Source organism: Grampus griseus (assembly GCF_964374135.1).
Source record: "Grampus griseus genome assembly, chromosome: X".
Classification (NCBI taxonomy): Eukaryota; Metazoa; Chordata; class Mammalia; order Artiodactyla; family Delphinidae; genus Grampus; species Grampus griseus.
The window spans coordinates 89,283,939-89,306,729 of record NC_138999.1 but is presented as its reverse complement, the minus strand read 5'-3'; the positions used below and the strand labels follow the sequence as shown (position 1 = coordinate 89,306,729).

General features: G+C 42.7%; 1 protein-coding gene across 2 annotated transcripts in view; it reads left to right on the top strand.

The window, feature by feature from the left end:
* LOC309839669 (glycine receptor subunit alpha-4) overlaps nucleotides 1–18,063 on the top strand; it is a gene marked incomplete at both ends in the record, with an annotated part of 30,836 nt that extends 12,773 nt beyond the window's left edge. The window contains 2 exons of one of the 2 annotated variants that reach the window (XM_082681525.1): nucleotides 10,091–10,240; nucleotides 17,974–18,063. In XM_082681525.1, the coding sequence (XP_082537651.1) occupies nucleotides 10,091–10,240; nucleotides 17,974–18,063 (240 nt within the window). Of the gene's footprint in view, nucleotides 1–10,090; nucleotides 10,241–15,640; nucleotides 15,932–17,973 lie in introns of those variants that run through there. The other variant, XM_082681526.1, reaches the window with a different exon arrangement.
* Nucleotides 18,064–22,791: the final 4,728 nt, after the last annotated feature.

The following is a 22,791-nucleotide window of genomic DNA, read 5'->3' as shown; positions in this document are numbered from 1 at the left end:
TGCTAATCCCAAACTCCCAGTCCTTCCCTTCCCCACCCCACCTCCCCTTTGGCAACCACAAGTCTGTTCTCTATGTTGGGGACCGTTTCTTGGCCTCGTTGGCCAAGAAGCAAAATATGTAGGCATGCACCCCGAACTAAATAGCTTCATTGGCCAGCCCCACAGAGCAAGGGACTAAGTCAGGGCACTTCCGCTCACTCTTGAGTTTCTGCAACATTAGATTTTATGGGAACCCGAAGGAAAAAGGTAGTGCCAGGTCAGGGGCTTCTGAAAGCCACAGCAATTCCACCCCCAGTACAACTCTAGTGTCCAGAATGAGAGCAGCAGAGGCTCGCTTTGTAAGGGAACTCAGCTGGGATGGCCATTCCCCATGCTCCCGGAAGCCACTCCTTCTTTGCCTTTATGAGGACTGGGGCTCTCAAAGGCACCCATGGCTGTCCCTTTGCCAGGTTCTTGATCTACACAACTGCAGGTGGCTCAGTGCATAATGGAAGGGTTAAATGGAAGTTTCTACCAGACACTGACAGATTAGACCTAAAGTTTCAGTGAGCAGGAGGGACCCAATTCTTTCAAAATCTTGTAATCTAAATGGCTCACAGCGCTTGGGGCAAGTAGTAACAAGGAGGGCCAAGAAAGCAAACAGAAGCCAGCAGAGACAAATACGAACTATCCATCCATTCATTAATTCAAAAGATACTTACTATGTGCCAGGCACTCAGCTAGGCACAGTGAACACGATGGAAACAGTCCCTGCCACTGAAGAGCTCACAGGCTAGTGAAGGAAATAGCCAGATATATTTGACGGATGCTAAGAAGGTGTAGGTAACCTGAGCACATACAGTAGGGGCAACCAACCCAAACTAGGATGATTAGGGAAGACTTCTCAGAGGATACGGTATCTGAAGTGAACGTTTAAGTAAAAGTTATCGAGGTAAAGGAGAGATACAGAGAGAGGTTATCTCCTTGGGAGACAACTGAAATTGATCATCATGGCAGGGTCATAGATTGCAAGGGGCGAGACAAGGCTGAAGTAGTAGGCAGGGGCTAGATGTCATGCTAAGGGGAGCATTGACTGTATCAGAAGGATAATGGAGAACGACTGAAGGGTTGTAAGCAGAGGAGTGATATGATCAGACTTACATTTTCAAAACAAAATTCTGGCTGCTGTTTGGAGAACAGATTGCAGGTGGCAAGCGTAGATGCAGGGAGACCATTTAGGAAACTGTTGCACTCCTTCAGATGAGCCAGGGTAGCAAGTGGATGGATTCCACAGATATTTAAGGTGTATTGTTGACACATGTATTGTTAACAAGACTTTCTTCCTGCTGCTTGAGGTGTCCTTTTCTTTTGATGGTCCAAAGTCCTTAGTGGACCTCCCTTGTCATTACCTCATTAAGGATTTTTGTAGCACTTAACATCCCTGTGGGCACAGTGGAACTGGGAGATGGTGAATGAAATAGGATGACCTCTTAGTAGGTGGCAAAGTGGAAACACCAAGGATGCTTAATCAGGGTTGCCTAGCAACCCATCACTACCATCCCAGTGGAACTGCCTTAAAAGAAAAAGAGCAGGGTTTCTCAATCTTTTATTTTTTACACACACTCACTGTACTTTATTTTTACAAGAGATAAATAAAGTGACACCAAGCATTGTAAATGGATGACCACAACAAAAGCAACAATGATTGCAATTACCAAACACGAAACACACTCATACTAGGTCATAATATTGACATTCAGTCCAGTAATCCTCCACTGTTAACAGCTCCTTTACTTTGCAGTGAAACTTGATTTGTATATTTTTGCCTCTGAGTCCTTGTGGGATTTTTTTTTATTCAAAAAGAAAGTCACAAAAATTATAATCATCCTCATCAGTTCACTCAGTCCCATGCAATTAATTTTTTTTCATCTTCATATTTTGTTAGCACTTTTATGAATCCATCAGTTTTCCATTAGAGTTCTGAAAATGCTTATTCATTCAGTTCGGCAGTATAGTCAGTTACCAGAAACCTGTACTTGTCAGAGTCTTTTCCATGAATTCCTTGAAGATGAAACACTTTTATAGGAACATTTTTGCAAAAGCATCAGAGTACACCCAGAACTGTCTGTAAATGACAAAAGACTTTAAAATGACCACGGTTAGAGATGTGATGAAAGTTCATAATAAGAAAATTGACAAGGAAATTTAGTTATTTCTGAGATATACATTTTAAAGTAATAACTAGAATTATGACTTATAACATTATACCAGAACATATAAAATTTTTAGAAATTTCATATAATGTCTGAAACATTTATATTAACATATTTCCATACAAATAACCCAAAGAAAGTTTAGTATTAGTTGTTTTTTGTTTGTTTGTTTGTTTATACGGCAGGTTCTTATTAGTCATCAATTTTATACACATCAGTGTATACATGTCAATTCAATCGCCCAATTCAGCACACCACCATCCCCACCCCACCGCAGTTTTCCCCCCTTGGTGTCTTTACGTTTGTTCCCTACATCTGTGTCTCAACTTCTGCCCTGCAAACCAGTTCATCTGTACCATTTTTCTAGGTTCCACATACATGCATTAATATATGATATTTGTTTTTCTCTTTCTGACTTACTTCACTCTGTATGACAGTCTCTAGGTCCACCCAAGTCTCAACAAATGACTCAATTTCGTTCCTTTTTATGGCTGAGTAATATTCCATTGTATATATGTACCACAACTTCTTTATCCATTCATCTGTTGATGGGCATATAGGTTGCTTCCATGACCTGGCTATTGTAAATAGTGCTGCAATGAACATTGGGGTGCATGTGTCTTTTTGAATTATGGTGCTCTCTGGGTATATGCCCAATAGTGGGATTGCTGGATCATATGGAAATTCTATTTTTAGTTTTTTAAGGAACCTCCATACTGTTCTCCATAGTGGCTGTATCAATTTACCTTCCCACCAACAGGGCAAGAGGGTTCCCTTTTCTCCACACCTTCTCCAGCATTTGTTGTTTGTAGATTTTCTGATGATGCCCATTCTAACTGGTGTGAGGTGATACCTCATTGTAGTTTTGATTTGCATTTCTCTAATAATTAGTGATGTTGAACAGCTTTTCATGTGCTTCTTGGCCATCTGTATGTCTTCTTTGGAGAAATGTCTATTTAGGTCTTCTGCCCATTTTTGGATTGGGTTGTTTGTTTTCTTAATATTGAGCTGCATGAGCTGTTTATATATTTTGGAGATTAATCCTTTGTCTGTTGATTCCTTTGCAAATATGTTCTTCCATTCTGAGGGTTGTCTTTTCGTCTTGTTTATGGTTTCCTTTGCTGTGCAAAGGCTTTTAAGTTTCATTATGTCCCATTTGTTTATTTTTGTTTTTATTTCCATTACTCTAGGAGGTGGATCAAAAATGATCTTGCAGTGATTTATGTCAAAGAGTGTTCTTCCTATGTTTTCCTCTAAGAGTTTTATAGTGTCTGGCCTTACATTTAGGTCTTTAATCCATTTTGAGTTTATTTTTGTGTATGGTGTTAGGAAGTGTTCTAATTTCATTCTTTTACATGTAGCTGTCCAATTTTCCCAGCACCACTTATTGAAGAGACTGTCTTTTCTCCATTGTATATCTTTGCCTCCTTTGTCATAGATTAGTTGACCATAGGTGCATGGGTTTATCTCTGGGCTTTCTATCTTGTTCCATTGATCTATGTTTTTGTGCCAGTACCATATTTTCTTGATTACTGTAGCTTTGTAGTATAGTCTGAAGTCAGGGAGTCTGATTCCTCCAGCTCCGTTTTTTTCCCTCAAGACTGCTTTGGCTATTCGGGGTCTTTTGTGTCTCGATACAAATTTTAAGATGATTTGTTCTAGTTCCGTAAAAAATGCCATTGGTAATTTGAAAAGGATTGCATTGAATCTGTAGATTGCATTGGATAGTATAATCATTTTCACAATATTGATTCTTCCAATCCAAGAACATGGTATATCTCTCCATCTGTTGGTATCATTTTTAATTTCTTTCATCAGTGTCTTATAGTTTTCTGCATACAGGTCTTTTGTCTCCCTAGGTACGTTTATTCCTAGGTATTTTGTTCTTTTTGTTTCAATGGTAAATGGGAGTGTTTCCATAATTTCTCTTTCAGATTTTTCATCATTAGTGTATAGGAATGCAAGATTTCTGGGCATTAATTTTGTATCCTGCAACTTTACCAAATTCATTGATTAGCCCTAGTAGTTTTCTTGTGGCATTTTTAGGATTCTCTATGTATAGTATCATGTCATCTGCAAACAGTGACAGTTTTACTTCTTCTTTTCCAATTTGTATTCCTTTTATTTCATTTTCTTCTCTGATTGCTGTGGCTAGGACTTCCAAAACTATGTTGAATAATAGTGGAGAGAGTGGACATCCTTGTCTTGTTCCTAATCTTAGAGGAAATGCTTTCAGGTTTTCACCATTGAGAATGATGTTTGCTGTGGATTTGTCGTGTACGGCCTTTATTATGTTGAGGTAGGTTCCCTCTGTGCCCACTTTCTGGAGAGTTTTTATCATAAATAGGTGTTGAATTTTGTCAAATCTTTTTCTGCATCTATTGAGATGATCATATGGTTTTTCTCCTTCCATTTGTTAATATGGTGTATCATATTGATTGATTTGTGTATATTGAAGAATTCTTGCATCCCTGGGATAAATCCCACTTGATCATGGTGTATGATCCTTTTAATGTGTTGTTGGATTCTGTTTGCTAGTATTTTGTTGAGGATTTTTGCATCTATATTCATCAGTGATATTGGTCAGTAATTTTCTTTTTTTGTAGTATCTTTGTGCGGTTTTGGTGTCAGGGTGATGGTGGCCTCATAGAATGAGTTTGGGAGTGTTCCTTCCTCTGCAATTTTTTGGAAGAGTTTGAGAAGGATGGGTGTTAGCTCTTCTCTAAATGTTTCATAGAATTCACCTGTGAGAAGCCATCTGGTCCTGGACTTTTGTTTGTTGGAAGAGTTTTAATCACAGTTTCAATTTCGTTACTTGTGATTGGTCTGTTCATATTTTCTGTTTCTTCCTGGTTCAGTCTTGGAAGGTTATACCTTTCTAAGAATTTGTCCATTTCTTCCAGGTTGTCCATTTTATTGGCATAGAGTTGCTTGTAGTAGTCTCTTAGGATGCTTTGTATTTCTGCGGTGTCTGTTGTAACTTCTTTTTCATTTCTAATTTTATTGATTTGAGTCCTCTCCCTCTTTTTCTGGATAAGTCTGGCTAATGGTTTATCAATTTTGTTTATCTTCTCAAAGAACCAGCTTTTAGTTGTATTGATCTTTGCTATTGTTTTCTTTGTTTCTATTTCATTTATTTCTGCTCTGATTTTTATGATTTCTTTCCTTCTGCTAAGTTTGGGTTTTGTTTGTTCTTCTTTCTCTAGTTACTTTAGGTGTAAGTTTAGATTGTTTACTTGAGATTTTTCTTGTTTCTTGAAGTAGGCTTGTATAGCTATAAACTTCCCTCTTAGAACTGCTTTTGCTGCATCCCCATAGGTTTTGGATCGTTGTGTTTTCATTGTCATTTGTCTCTAGGTATTTTTTGATTTCCTCTTTGATTTCTTCAGTGATCTCTTGGTTGTTTAGTAACGTATTGTTTAGCGTCCATGTGTTTGTGTTTTTTACGTTTTTTTCCCTGTAATTCATTTCTAATCTCATAGCGTTGTGGTCAGAAAAGATGCTTGATATGATTTCAATTTTCTTAAATTTACTGAGGCTTGATTTGTGACCCAAGATGTGATCTATCCTGGAGAATGTTCTGTGTGCACTTGAGAAGAAAGTGTAATCTGCTGTTTTTGGATGGAATGTCCTATAAATATCAAGTAAATCTATCTGGTCTATTGTGTCACTTAAAGCTTCTGTTTCCTTATTTATTTTCATTTTGGATGATCTGTCCATTGGTGTAAGTGAGGTGTTAAAGTCCCCAACTATTATTGTGTTACTGTCGATTTCCTCTTTTATAGCTGTTAGCAGTTGCCTTATGTATTGAGGTGCTCCTATGTTGTGTGCATATATATTTATAATTGTTGTATCTTCTTGGATTGATTCCTTGATCATTATGTAGTGTCCTTGTCTCTTGTAATATTCTTTATTTTAAAGTCTATTTTATCTGAGTATAGCTACTCCAGCTTTCTTTTGATTTCCATTTGCATGGAATATCTTTTTCCATCCTCTCACTTTCAGTATGTATGTGTCCCTAGGTCTGAAGTGGGTCTCTTGTAGACAGCATATATATGGGTCTTGTTTTTGTATCCATTCAGCAAACCTGTGTCTTTTGGTTGGAGCATTTAATCCATTCATTTTTAAGGTAATTATCGATATGTATTTTCCTATGACCATTTTCTTAGTTGCTTTGGGTTTGTTTTTGTAGATCCTTTTCTTCTCTTGTGTTTCCCACTTAGAGAAGTTCCTTTAGTATTTGTTGTAGAGCTGGTTTGGTGGTGCTGAATTCTCTTAGCTTTTGCTTGTCTGTAAAGCTTTTGATTTCTCCATCGAATCTGAATGAGATCCTTGCTGGGTAGAATAATCTTGGTTGTAAGTTCTTCCCTTTCATCACTTTAAGTATATCATGCCACTCCCTTCTGGCTTGTAGAGTTTCTGCTGAGAAGTCAGCTGTTAACCTTATGGGAGTTCCCTTGTATGTTATTTTTCATTTTTCCCTTGCTGCTTTCAATAATTTTTCTTTGTCTTTAATTTTTGCCAATTTGATTACTATGTGTCTCGGCATGTTTTTCCTTGGGTTTATCCTGTATGGGACTCGCCGCACTTCCTGGCTCTTTCCTTTCCCATGTTAGGGAAGTTTTCAACTATAATCTCTTCAAATATTTTCTCTGGCCCTTTCTCTCTCTCTTCTCCTCTGGGACCCCTATAATGCGAATGTTGTTGTGTTTAATATTGTCCCAGAAGTCACTTATGCTGTTTTCATTTCTTTTCATTCTTTTTTCTTTATTCTGTTCTGCAGCAGTGAGCTCCACCATTCTGTCTTCCAGGTCACTTATCCGTTCTTTTGCCTCAGTTATTCTGCTGTTGATTCCTTCCAGTGTAGTTTTCATTTCACTTATTGTATTGTTCATCTCTGTTTGTTTGTTCTTTAATTCTTCTAAGTCTTTGTTAAACATTTCTTGCATCTTCTCGATCTTTGCCTCCATTCTTTTTTTTTTTTTTTTGCATTACGCAGGCCTCTCACTGTTGTGGCCTCTCCTGTTGCGGAGCACAGGCTCCGGACGTGCAGGCTCAGCGGCCATGGCTCACGGGCCTAGCTGCTCCGCGGCATGTGGGATCTTCCCAGACGGGGGCACGAACCCGTGTCCCCTGCATCGGCAAGTGGACTCTCAACCACTGTGCCACCAGGGAAGCCCCTTTGCCTCCATTGTTTTTCCGAGGTCCTAGATCATCTTCACTATCATTATTCTGAATTCTTTTTCTGGAAGGTTGCCTATCTCCACTTCATTCAGTTGTTTTTCTGGGGTTTTATCTTGTTCCTTCATCTGGTACATAGCCCTCTGCCTTTTCATCTTGTCTATCTTTCTGTGAATGTGGTTTTTATTCCACAGGCTGCAGGACTGTAGTTCTTGCTTCTGCTGTCTGCCCTCTGGTGGATGAGGCTACCTAAGAGGCTTGTGTAAGTTTCCTGATGGGAGGGACGGGTGGTGGGTAGAGCTGATTGTTGCTCTGGTGGGCAGAGCTCAATAAAACTTTAATTCACAGGGCTTCCCTGGTGGTGCAGTGGTTGAGAGTCCGCCTGCCATTGCAGAGGACATGGCTTCATGCCCCGGTCTGGGAAGATCCCACATGCTGTGGAGCGGCTAGGCCCGTGACCCATGGCTGCTGAGCCTGCGCATCTGAAGCCTGTGCTCTGCAACGGGAGAGGCCATAAGAGGCCCGCGTACCACAAAAAAAATAAAACAAAACTTTAATACGCTTGACTGTTGATGCGTGGAGCTGGGTTCCCTCCCTGTTGGTTGTTTTGCCTGAGGCAACCCAACACTGGAGCCTACCTGGGCTCTTTGGTGGGGCTAATGACAGATTCTGGGAGGGCTCACACCAAGCAGTACTTCCCAGAACCTCTGCTGCCAGTGTCCTGTCCCCACGGTGAGCCACAGCCACCCCCCACCTCTGCAGGAGACCCTCCAACACTAGCAGGTAGGTTTGGTTCAGTCTCCTCTGGGGTCACTGCTCCTTCCCCTGGGTCCCAATGCGCACACTACTTTGTGTGTGCCCTCCAAGAGTGGAGTCTCTGTTTCCCCCAGTCCTGTTAAAGTGCTGCAATCAATTCCCACTAGGCTTCAAAGTCTGATTCTCTAGGATTTCCTCCTCCCGTTGCCGGACCCCCAGGTTGGGAAGCCGGACGTGGGGCTCAGAACCTTCACTCCAGTGGGTGGCCTTCTATGGTATAAGTGTTCTCCAGTCTGTGAGTCACCCACCCACCAGTTATGGGATTTGATTTTACTGTGATTGCGCCCCTCCTACCATCTCATTATGGCTTCTCCTTTGTCTTCGGATGTGGGGTATCTTTTTTGGTGAGTTCCAGTGTCTTCCTAGGGTTTCTCAATCTTAGCACTATCATCATTTTGGGTGAGATAATTTTTCTTTAATGTGTGGGTTGGGAGGGGCTGTCCTATGCACTGTAGGATATTTAGCAACTTCCCTGGCCTCTACCCACTAGATGCCAGTTGCCAGCACCACCCCAAAATTGTGCACCCAAAAATGTCTCCTAACATTTTGAAAGGCCCCTGGTGGGGTGGGGTTGGGGGGAGTCAGCCCTGGTTAAGAACCACTGGGGTGGAAGATTTCTCTAGTGAGACCTGCTCCTTAACTGGAACCTGCAGCAACCTCACTGTCCAACATAGCAGAGGCTGATGAAAAAAGTTGCCTGTCATTAGTCCTACTCCTGCTGGGGAGCCCCATAAGGTGAGCTCAGCTGCTCAAAACAATGTACGGAGGTGATCTGATTGAGGAAGTGAAAGGACTTCATAAACCTGAGCTCTGGCCTCCCTTCTGGTCCCACCCAGCCACAACCCTGCTTCAGGAGAAGTGAGCATTCACTCTTCACAAGGGAAATGGGAGAGAAAAGTACAGTCATCCCTCAGTACCAGTGGGGGATTGCTTCCAGGACCCCCTGCAGATAGCAAAATCAGCAGATGCTCAAGTCCCTTACATTAGGCCCTTCGTATCCTCAAACGCAGAACCCATGAATACAGAGGGCTGACTGTACTTAAAGGCTACCAAGGCAGGTAGTAGAGGAGAGCACTAAGGAATGGATAAGCAGAAGCCAGCAGTGCCTTGAAATGAGAGACGCATCCATAGCCGGGGGTGATTTGTACACTCCATTGGGATCCCTGCCCTGTTCTGCTCTTCATTGTAAGACATGAGGCACTCACTCACCACTCAGTTCAAATCCCCACCAGGGTCTCTCACAAAGAACAGCAGGAAAAAAATCACAAGGTCAAGGAAGAATAGGGTTGGAGGAAGCAAAGGAAGGACCTCCTAGTCTGATATTGATACTACAGCCTAGGTAAAGGGCAGCACCACTGAATTGAAAGCCCAGGATCCCCAAGCCCTACTGCTATCTTCTCACTGGGTAATCTTGGCTAAGATTTTTCCCCTCAAGGCCTCCAATGTCCTCATGTGTCTCACATGGGAATAACGCACCCCACCCAATTACCACCACAGCTGTGATGACCCTAGGAGAGAACAGAAGGCAAACAAATACAGCATTCATGTTCATTGCTTTTTATTGAAGGAAAAGAATCAGAAGACAAGAGTGAAAAGAATAATAAGAAGCAGAAGCAGAAGTAAGGAAAGAAGAAAGAAAGAAAGGAAAAGAAGTGTAGGGAGGAAAGGCAGATGGAAGAGGAGGGTGGAGAGGGCAGAGAGGTGAAGGATGATGGATAGCCCGATCTCTTTGACATGGGTCTTCAGACAATGGGATATATCATGGGAAGCTTCTTTAAAAACCAGAATAAATTCAGGATAAAACTGAAGAACAGCAGGCAGTTGATATGGGTTGGCAACTCACTGGACAGGCCATGGAAGGACTCCTGGAAAGTTGACTGCTCCATTGGTGGATGTTGCAGGTGTCCTACGTGAAGGCAATTGATATCTGGATGGCTGTGTGCCTCCTCTTCGTGTTCGCTGCCCTGCTGGAGTACGCTGCTGTCAATTTTGTCTCCCGTCAGCATAAGGAATTCATGCGACTTCGAAGAAGGCAGAGGTGCCAACGCATGGTGAGTATAACTAGGGAGGGGCCCACTTCCTTTCTCCTTTGGACTCCTTCCTCCCTACTACTCCTCCCACAAACCAAGACTTGACCTAGGCTGCAAGGACTAGACAGGCAATCAGGACCCTGGATTCTAGTCCCAAGCTGGTCACAAATAAGCTAAGTACTTTAACCTCTTTGATTCTATTTCTTTTTCTGTCCAATGGGACCTTAATTCCTGTAGGGCAGTCTAGCAGACTGATTAAGAGCATGGGCATAGTAAGCACTGAAAAAATGTTAGCCAATATTAGAACCTTGTCAAGTTAGTTAACATGAGATTGCTTTGAGAATAATTAGTGGTTGCTCCTGACTCTCCTCCCACCCAGGAGGAAGGTACCCCAAGTTGTCATATACTGTTTGGTGGTTAAGAATTCAGATCAGGCATTGTTGCCTTTCTAGGGGAGCATTATAAAAGGGTCCCCATAACTAAACTGGAATTGAAAAACCACCACTTGCCTCTTCTGGCTGTTGGATTTCTTCACCTTGATCTTCATTGGGCGCATCAGAGTTGTTGGGCATGAGCTGTTGTTCTCCCTCGCTCTTGTTTGTTAACCCCATTTCTTCTACAGTAGAGTGATCACCTGGGGAAATAGAGCAGGGATTTTGTCATCATGACAACAGAGGCAGTTCTTCCTCCCCACCGTTACCCAGACCATAGGTGCTAGGTATGTTGCCATGACAACAGAGGTGCCTGGGCCACTCTCACAGAAGCCAGTGCCCAATTATGAGCAAAGCTAAAAGCCTTTGCTGAGCTACATACTGGTCACTTAATCATCAGACACACAGAGCTCTGGCCTGTCTTGAGCTCTGACTCCTTGTTTTCTGCCTTATCTGGAGGCTCCAAAGCCAAGCGGCAGGCACATATGATCTCTTGGGGGAGAGGAAACAATGTTCTATCTAAGCCCACTGGCTCTAGCCTGTCGGGGCCACTGTAGCACTAAGGTTCTTCTCTCTTCTTAACATCCCACCTCCCACTTCAGCTGCTCCTGGAGTACCCTTACCATATGTCTGCATTAAAATTATCCTCCGGGATTTCATGTTCCTTGCTAAGGTCCCTTTCTGCTGAGGGCAGGGCTCCTGCCTCATCTAGTGGTTTGTCAGAATTTATCAATTCTTGCCTGGCTTCAGTCCTTGAGTTGTGTCCTGGGAAACCCGCCCTCTAGTGGATTGATCCATAACTACATCTCCTTGAGTAGGACCGATTCTTCAAGAGACCTAAAAGCCTTCCTATCCAATGCTGAGACTTAGAAAAAATATATGGACTTGGCAGAAGGGCAAGAAAAGTAGATGCACCCTTTTCTAAGCTAACTGTCCCCACCTCCTTTTTAGCTGTGTCAAGCCTGCCCGCAGGTACCAAAATCTTATCTTTATAGGGGTTTTTATCTTGATGCCTTCTCAATGCCTACCTTGGGAAAGAAGAGCAGGCTGCCAACCAGTTCCAGAGTCCTTTTGCCAGTTAGATTGCCTGTGTGGGTGTCCAGGCAACAGAAGACTGCTGCAGTTACTGTAGAGCTACTCCAGGTTGACACTAGTCCCGCCCCCTTCCCTGCACCTCTCCAACCTCCAACTGCTCACAGCCTATCCCCTCCTGGTCATGTATAGGGTGATCCTGATTTCATAATGAAGTCTGTCATAACCCGTGCTCAATATTTGCGAAGTTATAACATCAGCCTGGGCCCTGCTTAGGCACCTGGATCCTGCCTCAAAGTGGACTGGGCTTATGATTAATATAAATAAAACCTGAAAACCAAAACCTGTGCCATTAGTCCTGTCCCTTTTTGAGTTTCCTAAAGCCACTGCCATCCCAGAAGAAATGTAGCAGAATCCTAGAGGTCACTGAGCAGGTAGAAAAAGTTGATGCAGGGTTAATCCATTTCTAGAACCTCTCTCTGGGCCCTGCTGTTCCAGCTAGAGCAGCAGTTTTTAGTCTTGAGAGGAGCCCTCTTAAGGGAGAGAGAGAATCCATATGATTTTCAGGGATCCCTTAGTCAAGAACAAGTTAGGAGTATTCTAGAAGCCAGCCAGCTGTTCACCCAGCTCCAGACTTCATTCTGTTCTTCTCAAATCTCTCCTCAACCACCCATCTCCACAGCATGGTGATCTCCTTCAAAGTCACGGTCTAAAATATTGGCTTGGCCAAAAAGTTCGTTCGGGTTTTTGGGCACTCCAATAGCTCAATTTTTTCCCCCAGACATTTCCACTTTGTCTTCCCAGCTAGTCTAGAAACCCCACAGGGAAGAGTCTGTCTCTCCTTTTTTATAATCTCAACAGGCCCTGGCACCAGGTTCTGGACACAGCAGCCACAGAATCTACTCCACCAACCTTTGCAGGCTGATTGGCAAGGGCTCTCTTTCAAGATGGAAAGAGAAAGAGCCTTACCATTATCAATAGAATAACTTGAGAAATGGAAGAAATTTCAAAATATTGCCAAATCCTCTCAGGCGCTTGATCCCAGAACCCTGCTTGCCTCTTTCCATCCCCCAAGACCCTCCCCCATTCTCCAATTTCCTCTCTCACTTCAATATATATCACTCAATATCTATCCCCCCTTCCCATCTCCACACCGTGCATTCCCGCCTCAGCTTGGTTTTGGAATATCTTTCCTCTCTAGCTCCCCAGCCCTCCTCCCCTATAGATATCTGCCACAGAAATGTTCTATTTCAACAGCCATGGAAGCCACAAAGTGGAGTTTAAGCCTCCACTGTCCCTCACACACACACACACACACACACACACACACACACATACCTCAGAATTTCGCCTAAATAGGTAATACCCAAATCCAGGATCCCCACCCTTGAATTTTAGGCCACTCATGTTTGCTCCCCCAACTACAAGTGGTGCAACATGTTAAAATTAAAAAGAGCCAAGGATGACATTCTATTGGCCATATTTTCTCTCCTGTGTGAAATAGCTTTTTCCAGCCTTGGAATATTTCCCAATAATTCCCTTTAGATTTACTGTGATTGGAGAAAAGGGGAAATAATCAGATCTATAGAAACAGAAAGAGCAGTTGGATTCAACTTTCTCTTTCAGAGATTTTTGCAAACAAATATATTCCATGCTTGTATCCTCTGGCTGGAGAGCTGAGAGGATCAGGATGAGCAGCAGGGAACAGGGAGTCTGAGGGACTCTGAATTGGAAAGCAAAACGAAAAATCATTTTATTTACCCCCTCATTGTTCACTTATGTGGGAGATATTTTGTTTGCCTCTAGTTCTTCATCTATAAAATGGGTCCAGCACAACCTCTCTGGTAGAAACAGTGTGAAAATGAATTACAGAATACAGATGAGGTGAGCCAAGGCCTGTGGTGACAGGTTATGTAAAGAACTTTCAGGAGAGAACTGAGGCTGCCTCACCACAACAACTCAGGGTCAAAGCACCACCACAGGAGTGAATTGCCTCTGGCCTACACGTGTACAACTCTCTTCACAAAGACTGGAAAAATCGAGGATTGAATAGCAAGGCTCTCTGGTGGGCAAACTTAGAGAGACCCTTCTCTATGCCAAAGGTGCCACTTTTTCTAAAGGCCGAAGGGCATCACGCCCTTGTGCAGTGGTGGGGCAAGGAGTAATTGCTTTTCCTGCCAAGTACTCTGTAGCTAAGATTCTCTTCTGAGTAGACTCTTCAGTCTGAGATCCTGAGAGGAGGCTGGCTTCATGAGAACAAAGCCGTTCCCTGTCCTTTACTCTGAGGCATGTGGTTCATCAGTCCATTCATTCATTCAACTAATGTCTACTGGGTGCCTATTGGATGCCAGCTCTGTGCTAGGCACTGGGGACACAGCAGTGAGCAAGACCGATGCCCTTTCCCACGTCTGTACTATGAGCCCACAGGAAGCAGAGAAAGAGGTGGAATCTGTTGATAAATCTCTAACCTAAGCTTGTCTGCCTCTGATGCCCAGTGACAGGCTAGGCCTTCTAGTGCTGTCATAATCAAGGCTCACTGGGGCCCACCACACCAACATCTCATCGATTAAACCACTTTTCAGTGGGTTACTATAGCTACAGAGATCTCATTATAAACACCCTATGATGTCCTTCTAACTGCATAGCATGTGTAAAATCTACTTTTATCTACATTTTATGTATATCTGTCACATCCATTCAACATACATGTGCCTTATTCTGTTTTAGTACTGAAAGCCCTAGTCTCAGGAAGCCCTCAGCCCTGGACAAACTGAGAAGATAGTTGGCACCATCCCACAAGGGGGCATTTCACTTCAGGTTATTTCTTACATAGCTGAAGCTTTTACTCCTGTAAACATCAATACTTTACAAAATTATAACCATCTTTGAATGAAGTATTTCTAGGTTTTGGTATATACTTACCTGTCCTCTGTCTAATTTCCAGGCTGTGAACCACTACTTCTGATGGCAGTATGTCCTTTAGAAGTAGCCAAAATTGGGCAGGTTTGGGTTATATAGAAACCAAGAGTAAATAGGCTCTGAGTGGGGCCCTGAAAGGCTCTTATATGAGTAAAGTTCTCTCTGTTAATCACTGAGGGGCTTTGGTTCTCTCTCTCTCTCTCTCTCTCTCCTTTTCCCTCTCCTTCTCCCTCTCCATCTCTCTCTAGATCTCTATCTATCTTTGTGGCCTTACCTTCTGGCTCTCAGCTGTGTTATAGCTACTTAAGATTTTCAGCTGTCATTTATTAGACAAACTTTGTGTAGTCTGCTACATTGCTTAATGCTTATATAAAAATTTACCTCTTCAGTGTTAATGTGTTCATCAGAATGCATATATTGTACATGAATGGAATGTGTATTGGGTAATAAATGTTACCCTAGAAGCACACGTATCTGCAAGAGCATGATCACCTTTACGATAATTCAGATAGCCCACTAGGTTATTTGAAACTTTTGGAATTTTCAGCTTTAAGTCGAGATAAACATTTTTGTTAAGATACTATGTACAAGCAGAATTAATTTTGCAGCTTTTGGAAGTCATTAAAGTCAAGTTCCCAAGTCTAAATATCTCAGCTGTGCTTTCTAAAGGTTTCATTGTTCTGTTTATTCTATTTATTACCCGTCAGAGATAACTTGACATTGAGATGTCCCTCTTGCGGTGAGGTGGCACTTCACTGAGTTTTAGATGGCTCTAAATGATGTTATGCATTTTAAAAAGGCCGCTCGGGGTTTATCTGCAAATGGAATCATAACATATACCATCCATACCACATATAGCTGCTTAACATACATCTATCTCATGAGTAGTTTTGTGGTCATAAAAAAACATGCAGTGGGCCTGTGTACCCAGCCACCCTGTCTGCATAGCACCACCTGAGATATTTGTGTGGCCTGGTCTCTATTCCTCTGCCTTAGAGCTGTGACCTCAAATTCTGCCTTTTCTTCCATGTAATTCCAGGAGGAAGATATCACCCGAGAAAGTCGCCTTTATTTCCGTGGCTATGGCCTGGGCCACTGCCTGCAGGCAAGGGATGGAGGTCCAATGGAAGGTTCTGGCATTTATAGCCCCCAACCTCCAGCCCCTCTTCTAAGGGAAGGAGAAAACATGCGGAAACTCTACGTGGACCAGGCCAAGAGGATTGACACCATCTCCCGGGCTGTCTTCCCTTTCACTTTCCTCATCTTCAACATCTTCTACTGGGTTGTCTATAAAGTGCTACGGTCAGAAGATATCCACCAGGCACTGTGAATAGGAGCTAAAGAGTCCAGCTGTTGGCTTCCTGCTTCCTCCTGGGTGGGCTTTCCCCCTGCATTAGATTCCATCAAAGGCTTGAACAGTTCCTCCCTGATCTCCCACTCAGAACTTCAGCAGCCAATCCCAAAGCCATGTGGGTCTACAATGCAGGGTGCCAATGGTGGCTTTACTTAGAAAGATGGCTTACCTACCCTAATTCAGATTTTCTCCATACTATCCCATTTCTCATGAGAGTAAGGTTTGGACATGTTCTTGGGGCCAGGATGACCTTCTTCCCTGACAGGAGCTTCTCTGTTTTTCAGTTCTCTGGTGGAGACTATTCAGACCACTGCTACTAGATTCTGGCATTTGTCATCTTAATCTGTACCAATCTTTGCCCTGCCACGTCCCACCCAGAGCCTGACCTTTACTGTGCCCTCTGTACCTTCTACCACAGGCTCAAATAGGGAGTCTTTCCCATCCACAAGTGCTGTCCTGTGTGACCCAGTCAGGTTTCCTTGACTGTGGAAGGAAGGCAAGGGGATAGATTCCCCACCTCTCAGCAAGGTTGGAACAGTCATCGGCTGCACTGGGGTAGGGCATTGCTATATGACCCAACAGAGAGGTCTTCAAGCTTCCTTGGAAGCTCAATACTGTCAGAATGAGGTCAGAAATCTTGGACTCTCAGAGAGACCACCCTTCCAGATCTACCTGAATTTCCTGGTCTCAGAAATATTTGTTTTATTCCCTAACTAATTAACATGGCAGCAGGGTGTGTTTGACTGGTATGGAGTATAAAAAGAGAAAAATGCTTGGTCTTCAAGAAAGTTACTCAGCGATGCTAGAAACCTTTTAAGAAAAGTGAAATCCAAAGCAGTAGGACCTAGGAGGAGTACAATACAGAAACTGTCCTCAGGGAGTCTTCTGTTAGCTGTGGTTTTATTTGTTTCTTCTTTTTCTCCAAAGTCTCTTTATTTCCCAGGACCCCTCATTTCCAACTTGCTCCTTTTAGTGAGCATATAATAGTGCCATGTAACCTCGTCTGGGATAAAGTGGGCTTCAAGGTTCCTAAAGGAGGGAGGAACTAGGTATATAGAGGACCCCTATCCTGGACAAATATTGACTTGGCCAATCTCAGGATGGAGTTGTGGAAGTTAGAAGGTTGGAGTTATTTCTTAATCCTTCTCTTGCTTCCTTTCTCCTTCCACAGTGAGGAGGGGAAGCAGTCAGTTGAAGCTACCAGAAATGTCAGAATAGAGGGGGTGTGAAGGGCTCATCTCAGGCCTGACATACCACTGGGACATGGGGAAGCATGGGCTTGGTACTCTGAGTCCCTTGAAATGACCCACTGTGAAGAACTGAAAAAGGGAAGATTAAAGTGCTGAGCTAAACAACTGGAAGACAGATGTGATCAAATGATCTCTAACATCTTGACTTTTTCTCTGGACCTACAATAATTAACTATGTGAGTCTAATCTCTCTCTCTCTCTCTCTCTCTCTCTCTCTCTTTTTCTCTCTCTCATCTTCCTCGTTTCCCCTCCCTCCTCTATTCCCTTTCTCAAAATGGTGTTCAAAATGGAAAGTCAATAAATCCAAAGACCAAAGCAAATCCTATAGTCAAACCAAGAGCTCAGCTTCTTTCCCCCTTTTTTTCCTATTGAGCTTGGCTGCTCTTTCCTGTTCACTGAGATACTCTTCTTGTCTCTTGGCTTTGAGGAGAGCATTCTGGGCTGATCAGGGTAGCTGGACCAGAAATTAACCTTATTGAAAATATTAATTATGACTCTGGTGGCCAAGGAGATTTAAAACTAAAGGACTGGCTAAAGAAAGGAGATTAAATTGAGAGGGCAGAGAATCCCTGTTTTCCCATTTCTGCCCAGGTAGTGCCAATCAATGAGAGGCCACAAGCAATACCCCTTTGAAAGGAGCAGAGAGTATCTCTTTGATACTCTCTATGGTGGGGCTGGGGTGTCAGGCTGCTGCAGCCCGAAGGCGGGGGTAGCGGGGGGGGTGGACTATGGAGATGAGCTTATTGCACAGAGCTCTACTTGTTATAGACCTTGTCCAGATGGGTCAACTGCACAAATCTGCCCTGTTGGAAGTCTCACGAACAATGCTCTGGAGACAGCTATAGCACTGAGCAATAGAGCCTGCCCAACTGGGACTCAGCTCAGGGCATCAGCTGGTGCTGGGAGCCAAAGAAGCCAAAGTACCAGCCAACATAATAGCTCAAAGGAGTTCACAAAGCTACTCAGAAGCAATGCCAGGTGGAAGGTACTCTCCCTCCCCATTGGAGCTAGCAAGTGGAGAAGGGAGACACAGGGTGTCAGAATTCGGTGCAAACAGCTTTCATTTTCCTCACCCTTCCCACACAAGTTTGGTGGGGGGTGCGGGTCTCACTAGAAGTGTCTGACACCTAGCAATCCATTCCAATCATGGAATTCTTGAACTTTGACCCTTCTTACAGTGAGTTGGCAGGAGGCAATATAAGAGACTCATTTGGAGGTCATTTCCATCTACCTCATTCTGATAGTACTCACCGCTAGAGATCCACACTGCTTTCTCCCTGGATCACGTATGAAATGATTTTAAGTTTTAAAACAGTATATTTTCTAAAGGGGAAAAAACTTCCTACATAAATAAAGTGTTTTGGTGTTTTCATTAATTCTTAATATTTAATGTCAGTTAAATATTTTATACATATGTTTTTCCAGAGAAAGGGCTTTATTTCTTCAGTTGTTGTTGAGGCTATCAGCGCCTTCATCTTCTCTTCAGTTTGCTCTGCTCTTTGGAGAGCCAGTGGTCTGTCTTCCTCTTTCCTCTCAATCCACTAGCAGGGCCACTTGCTCTCCCAAATTTCACAGTCATACTTTTTTTTTAATTTTCTATGTTGAAGAAAGGTAGTGAATAAAATTTATTCCTTTTACTTTCTCCCATAAGCCTCTTTCCCCACCTGTCACCAAAGAATTGACACTCTTCTAGCTGAAATGTTGACTGTTAACATTATTTTTCCTTTTCACTGAGCCATGCAAATATCCCAACTTAGTCCAGAACATATCACCTCCTAGGAACCTTTACATGTGTCCCCACTTGCCTCTCACCATTCTCAGTTTACTATTATCAATGTTGTAATTATTATTAATATCTTGTCATTTTGGGCTGTCAAAATCTTAAATTCAAATTCACTATGTTGGGATTAAAGATCTTCCTAGGCTGCTTTGCTGGTGAAAAACAAATCAGCCAAACATGGGAACCACCAAGGGGTTAGGAACCCAGCTAGTATTATCCCTTGCTCAATGGAAGAAATGTAGAACAAGCTCTTTGAGGGCAGGGACTGCATCTTACACAACTTTCTAACCCACACAGATCCTGGTACATAGCAATGCTCAGTATGTATATGTAGAATGAAAGCATGACTTTTCATATGACCTATTATATACCACATTTCTATTCATTTGCTTTCCATTAACCTGTTGACCACAGAAAAATAGACTTGGAAGGGAACTTATAAAATCAAATAAAATTTACACACACGTGTGCATGCACACACACATAACCAAGCTGGTCCTTGGGTATAACAGAACCAAAGTTCAGAAGACATCAAAACCTGGTAAATTGCATTACTGAATAAAGAATGATAGCGATCTGAATAAACATTAATAATATTCTAAATAGGAAGACCAGTATCAAGCTATATTTCAAAACCAATCACCAAATGAAAACTCTGGTAGTGACAAGAGAGTCCAGGAGCAAGGATTCTGGCAGTACAACCATCTGCCTCTCCCTGCTCCATATGCTGTCCCACCAGAGAGCCAGTCATCCCTGAAGGGATAGCAATTAGGCTGTTCTTTCCCACCTCACATTCCTTGCTTCATTATACTTCACATCTAGGATAGCGCTTATTTACAGTCTACAAACTTGGACTGGTGGCATCAGAACAACTTGTTATCAAATCTTAGGCCAGAAGGAGGAAGGACATCTGAGCCAAGGGCTATCTTGCTCACAGAGCATTCTCTTCATGGAAGAACAAAGTACTACTGCTGTCATAAAGCCACCTGAAAAAGTCACATGAGAACTCAGCTATTGCTGCCCCACCTGAGTAGCTCTGTTTTTCTCAGCCTCTCCTTTCACCATGATGCTTTCTACAAATGCCCTGGCTGCATTATACCGTGTACATTACCAAGGAAGTACATGCTCTCGCTCTCAGCTCCCTGGAATAAGGGCAAGTTTTACTATTACTTAAGTTCAGGGAACATTTTGCCTTACAGAGCTGGATCTAGAAAAATGTGCACGTATTGTCTATTTTAATAGCTACCATTCATGACAGTGTAGTGATTAAGAGAGTGGCTTTGGTACCAGACAGAGCCTGGGCTTACATTACAACTCACTAGATATGGGTTCTTGGACAAATGGCTTCATCTCCTTCAGCATCAGTTTCCTCCTCTAAGGGTTCATTTGAAGGCTCTGAAAGATCCAGCACACAACAACTATGTGGCCTTGAATAAATCATTGAACGTTTCTCTGATTCAATTTTCACATCTGTTCAATGAAGGCGATAACAGTACCTACCTCATAGGGTTGTTGTGGGAATTATATGTGTTAATGTAGATAAAGTGCTTAACTCAGTGTCTGGCATGTAGTAACTGCTCAACGAAGATTAGCTATTATATGACCACACCAATCATCGTAGTCTGTCAGACTTTTAGCACATGGACCTGGTTGGAACTTCAGATTGCCATTTTGTGTGTCTCATCTTGCTGAGTCCACACTCACAAAAAAGGTCAAGTGAAAATCACCTCTCTTTTATATTTTCAGTCTCTTTGCTGTAACTGGGTTCTTCCTGCTGGCATATAACATGCTTATAAACTATGTAACCACGGCAAGTGGCTGAATCTCTCTGAACCTCAGCTTTTTCAGAGAGAGAGAAGGAGAAGAAGAAGGAGGAGGAGGAGGAGGAGGAAGAGGAGAAGGAGGAGAGGGGGAGAGGGAGGAACAAAAGGGGAGGAGAGGGGAGACAGGGAAGTCTCTCCCATTCAAAATGAAAAATAAAAGTAAAAACTACCCTCTATTTGACCCTGAAGTTCTCTCTAGCTATTGATTTATTGCCCTCCTTCCATTCATCATCAAGTTTCTTAAAGGGATGTCCTTATTAGACATTTACACACCTCACAGCTACCATTTACTCCTTAACACACTGCAGTCTATCCTCTGCCTTCTTCCCCCTCATTCCATCTCATGTTCCTCCCACTGCCTTCCTATTTGCTGTGTGTCAGGTCAACATTTTTCTGTCCTAATCTTTCATAACCTCCTGTAACATCTGTCAGAGCTGTCACACCTTCTTTGAAATTTTCTTCTCCCTTGGCTTTAGTTCTCCAGTTTCCTCTCTCAGCCCTCTGAGAGGGCTGGTCATTGCTTCTTGCTGTTCTCATACTCCAGTATTTCATCTTTGGCTGTTTGCACGCCTACTGCTTGGCTGTTCTCAACTATTTCCGTGGCTGTGATAACCTGTATGCTGATGATTCTCAAATTTCTATCTTCAGTTCTGAATCTCCACAGCTCTAGTCTTATTTTCCAATTCTCTGTTGAACATTCCGACCTGGGTGCCCACAAGGACCTCAAACTCAACATGTCAAGAGCCAAGCAGCTCAGAATCTCCTTCAAGCTTCCTCCTCCATTCTTCCAAATCTTCATGAGTGGCACTTCCACCTACCCAGTCACCTAAGCCAGAAACCTGGGAGGCAGCCTTGACAACTCCTTCTTCCACGACCCTCAGATCAAATCAATCACCAAGTCCTGTTGAGTCTACCTTTCAAATATTTCTAAAATCTGTCCCTCCTTTTCTATCCTCCCGGATCTCATTTTGTCTCAGCTTTTGATTCCAGTATGATTTCCTATCCTCCACACTAGTGCCAATTTGACCTTTCTAAAACAGAAATCTTTGGGAAACTCTTCCTTGCTTTTCATCCTTCAATAGCTCCCTATTATCTTCAGGAAAGAGGCCACATTCCTTAAACTGACCTCCAAGAGATTTTCTGCTCTGGCCCCAGCCAGCGCCTCCAGCCTCTTCTCTCGTCACTCCCTCGCCCCTCTAAATGCAAGCTGCATTTGACCAAGCTGATCCACCCACAGATCCCTGAACCCAATGACTCATCCTGTCTAATGCTCTGTGCCTTTGCACATGCTGTTCCCTAGCCCTCCTCTGACCTCTTCCACCTGAGGTACCCCTACTCATCCATCAAGACTCTAACCAGATACATTTTCACGCAAACTCTAGTGACAACCCCAACATCCAGATTTGGGTTCTCCAATAATGCCTTGTACATAGCTCTATATTTGTACTTGAGAGATTATATAGAGTTTTTTTTTTCTGTTTCCCTCACACACAAATATGAGTTTTAAGTAAAGAATTAAAATGTATTTATCTTTCAATTCCTCATAACAAGCTCAGAGCATGAAATGAATTAGTTTTTGCTAGCTAATTTTTTAAGTAGTGAGCACTTAAAGTTTTAAAATTAAAAACATTTTAAAAATTTTCAACCACTCGATTTCAGCATTAGTTCTCACCAACTATACTTACTTTGCAAGGGTTGTGTCATGAGGGACTATACTATCAAGGTAAAAAGCATCCTTATAATTTTTTCCTTTTCAAAGCACTTAAGTGGCATGTCATCCTCAGAGCAAATCTTTTAGGTAAAATACCTATGTATTCTTGCAAGAGATGAGGAAATGAGGCTCAAAGATACCAAGTGACTTACCCAAGTCTCTCAACGAGTTAGTGACAAAGCCAAAACCCTATTTCTCAGTTTTCCTATTTCTCAGTTTAATGTCTTATTTACTGGGCCAGGAATTTTTAAAGTCAGCTTCAAGGAGTCCTA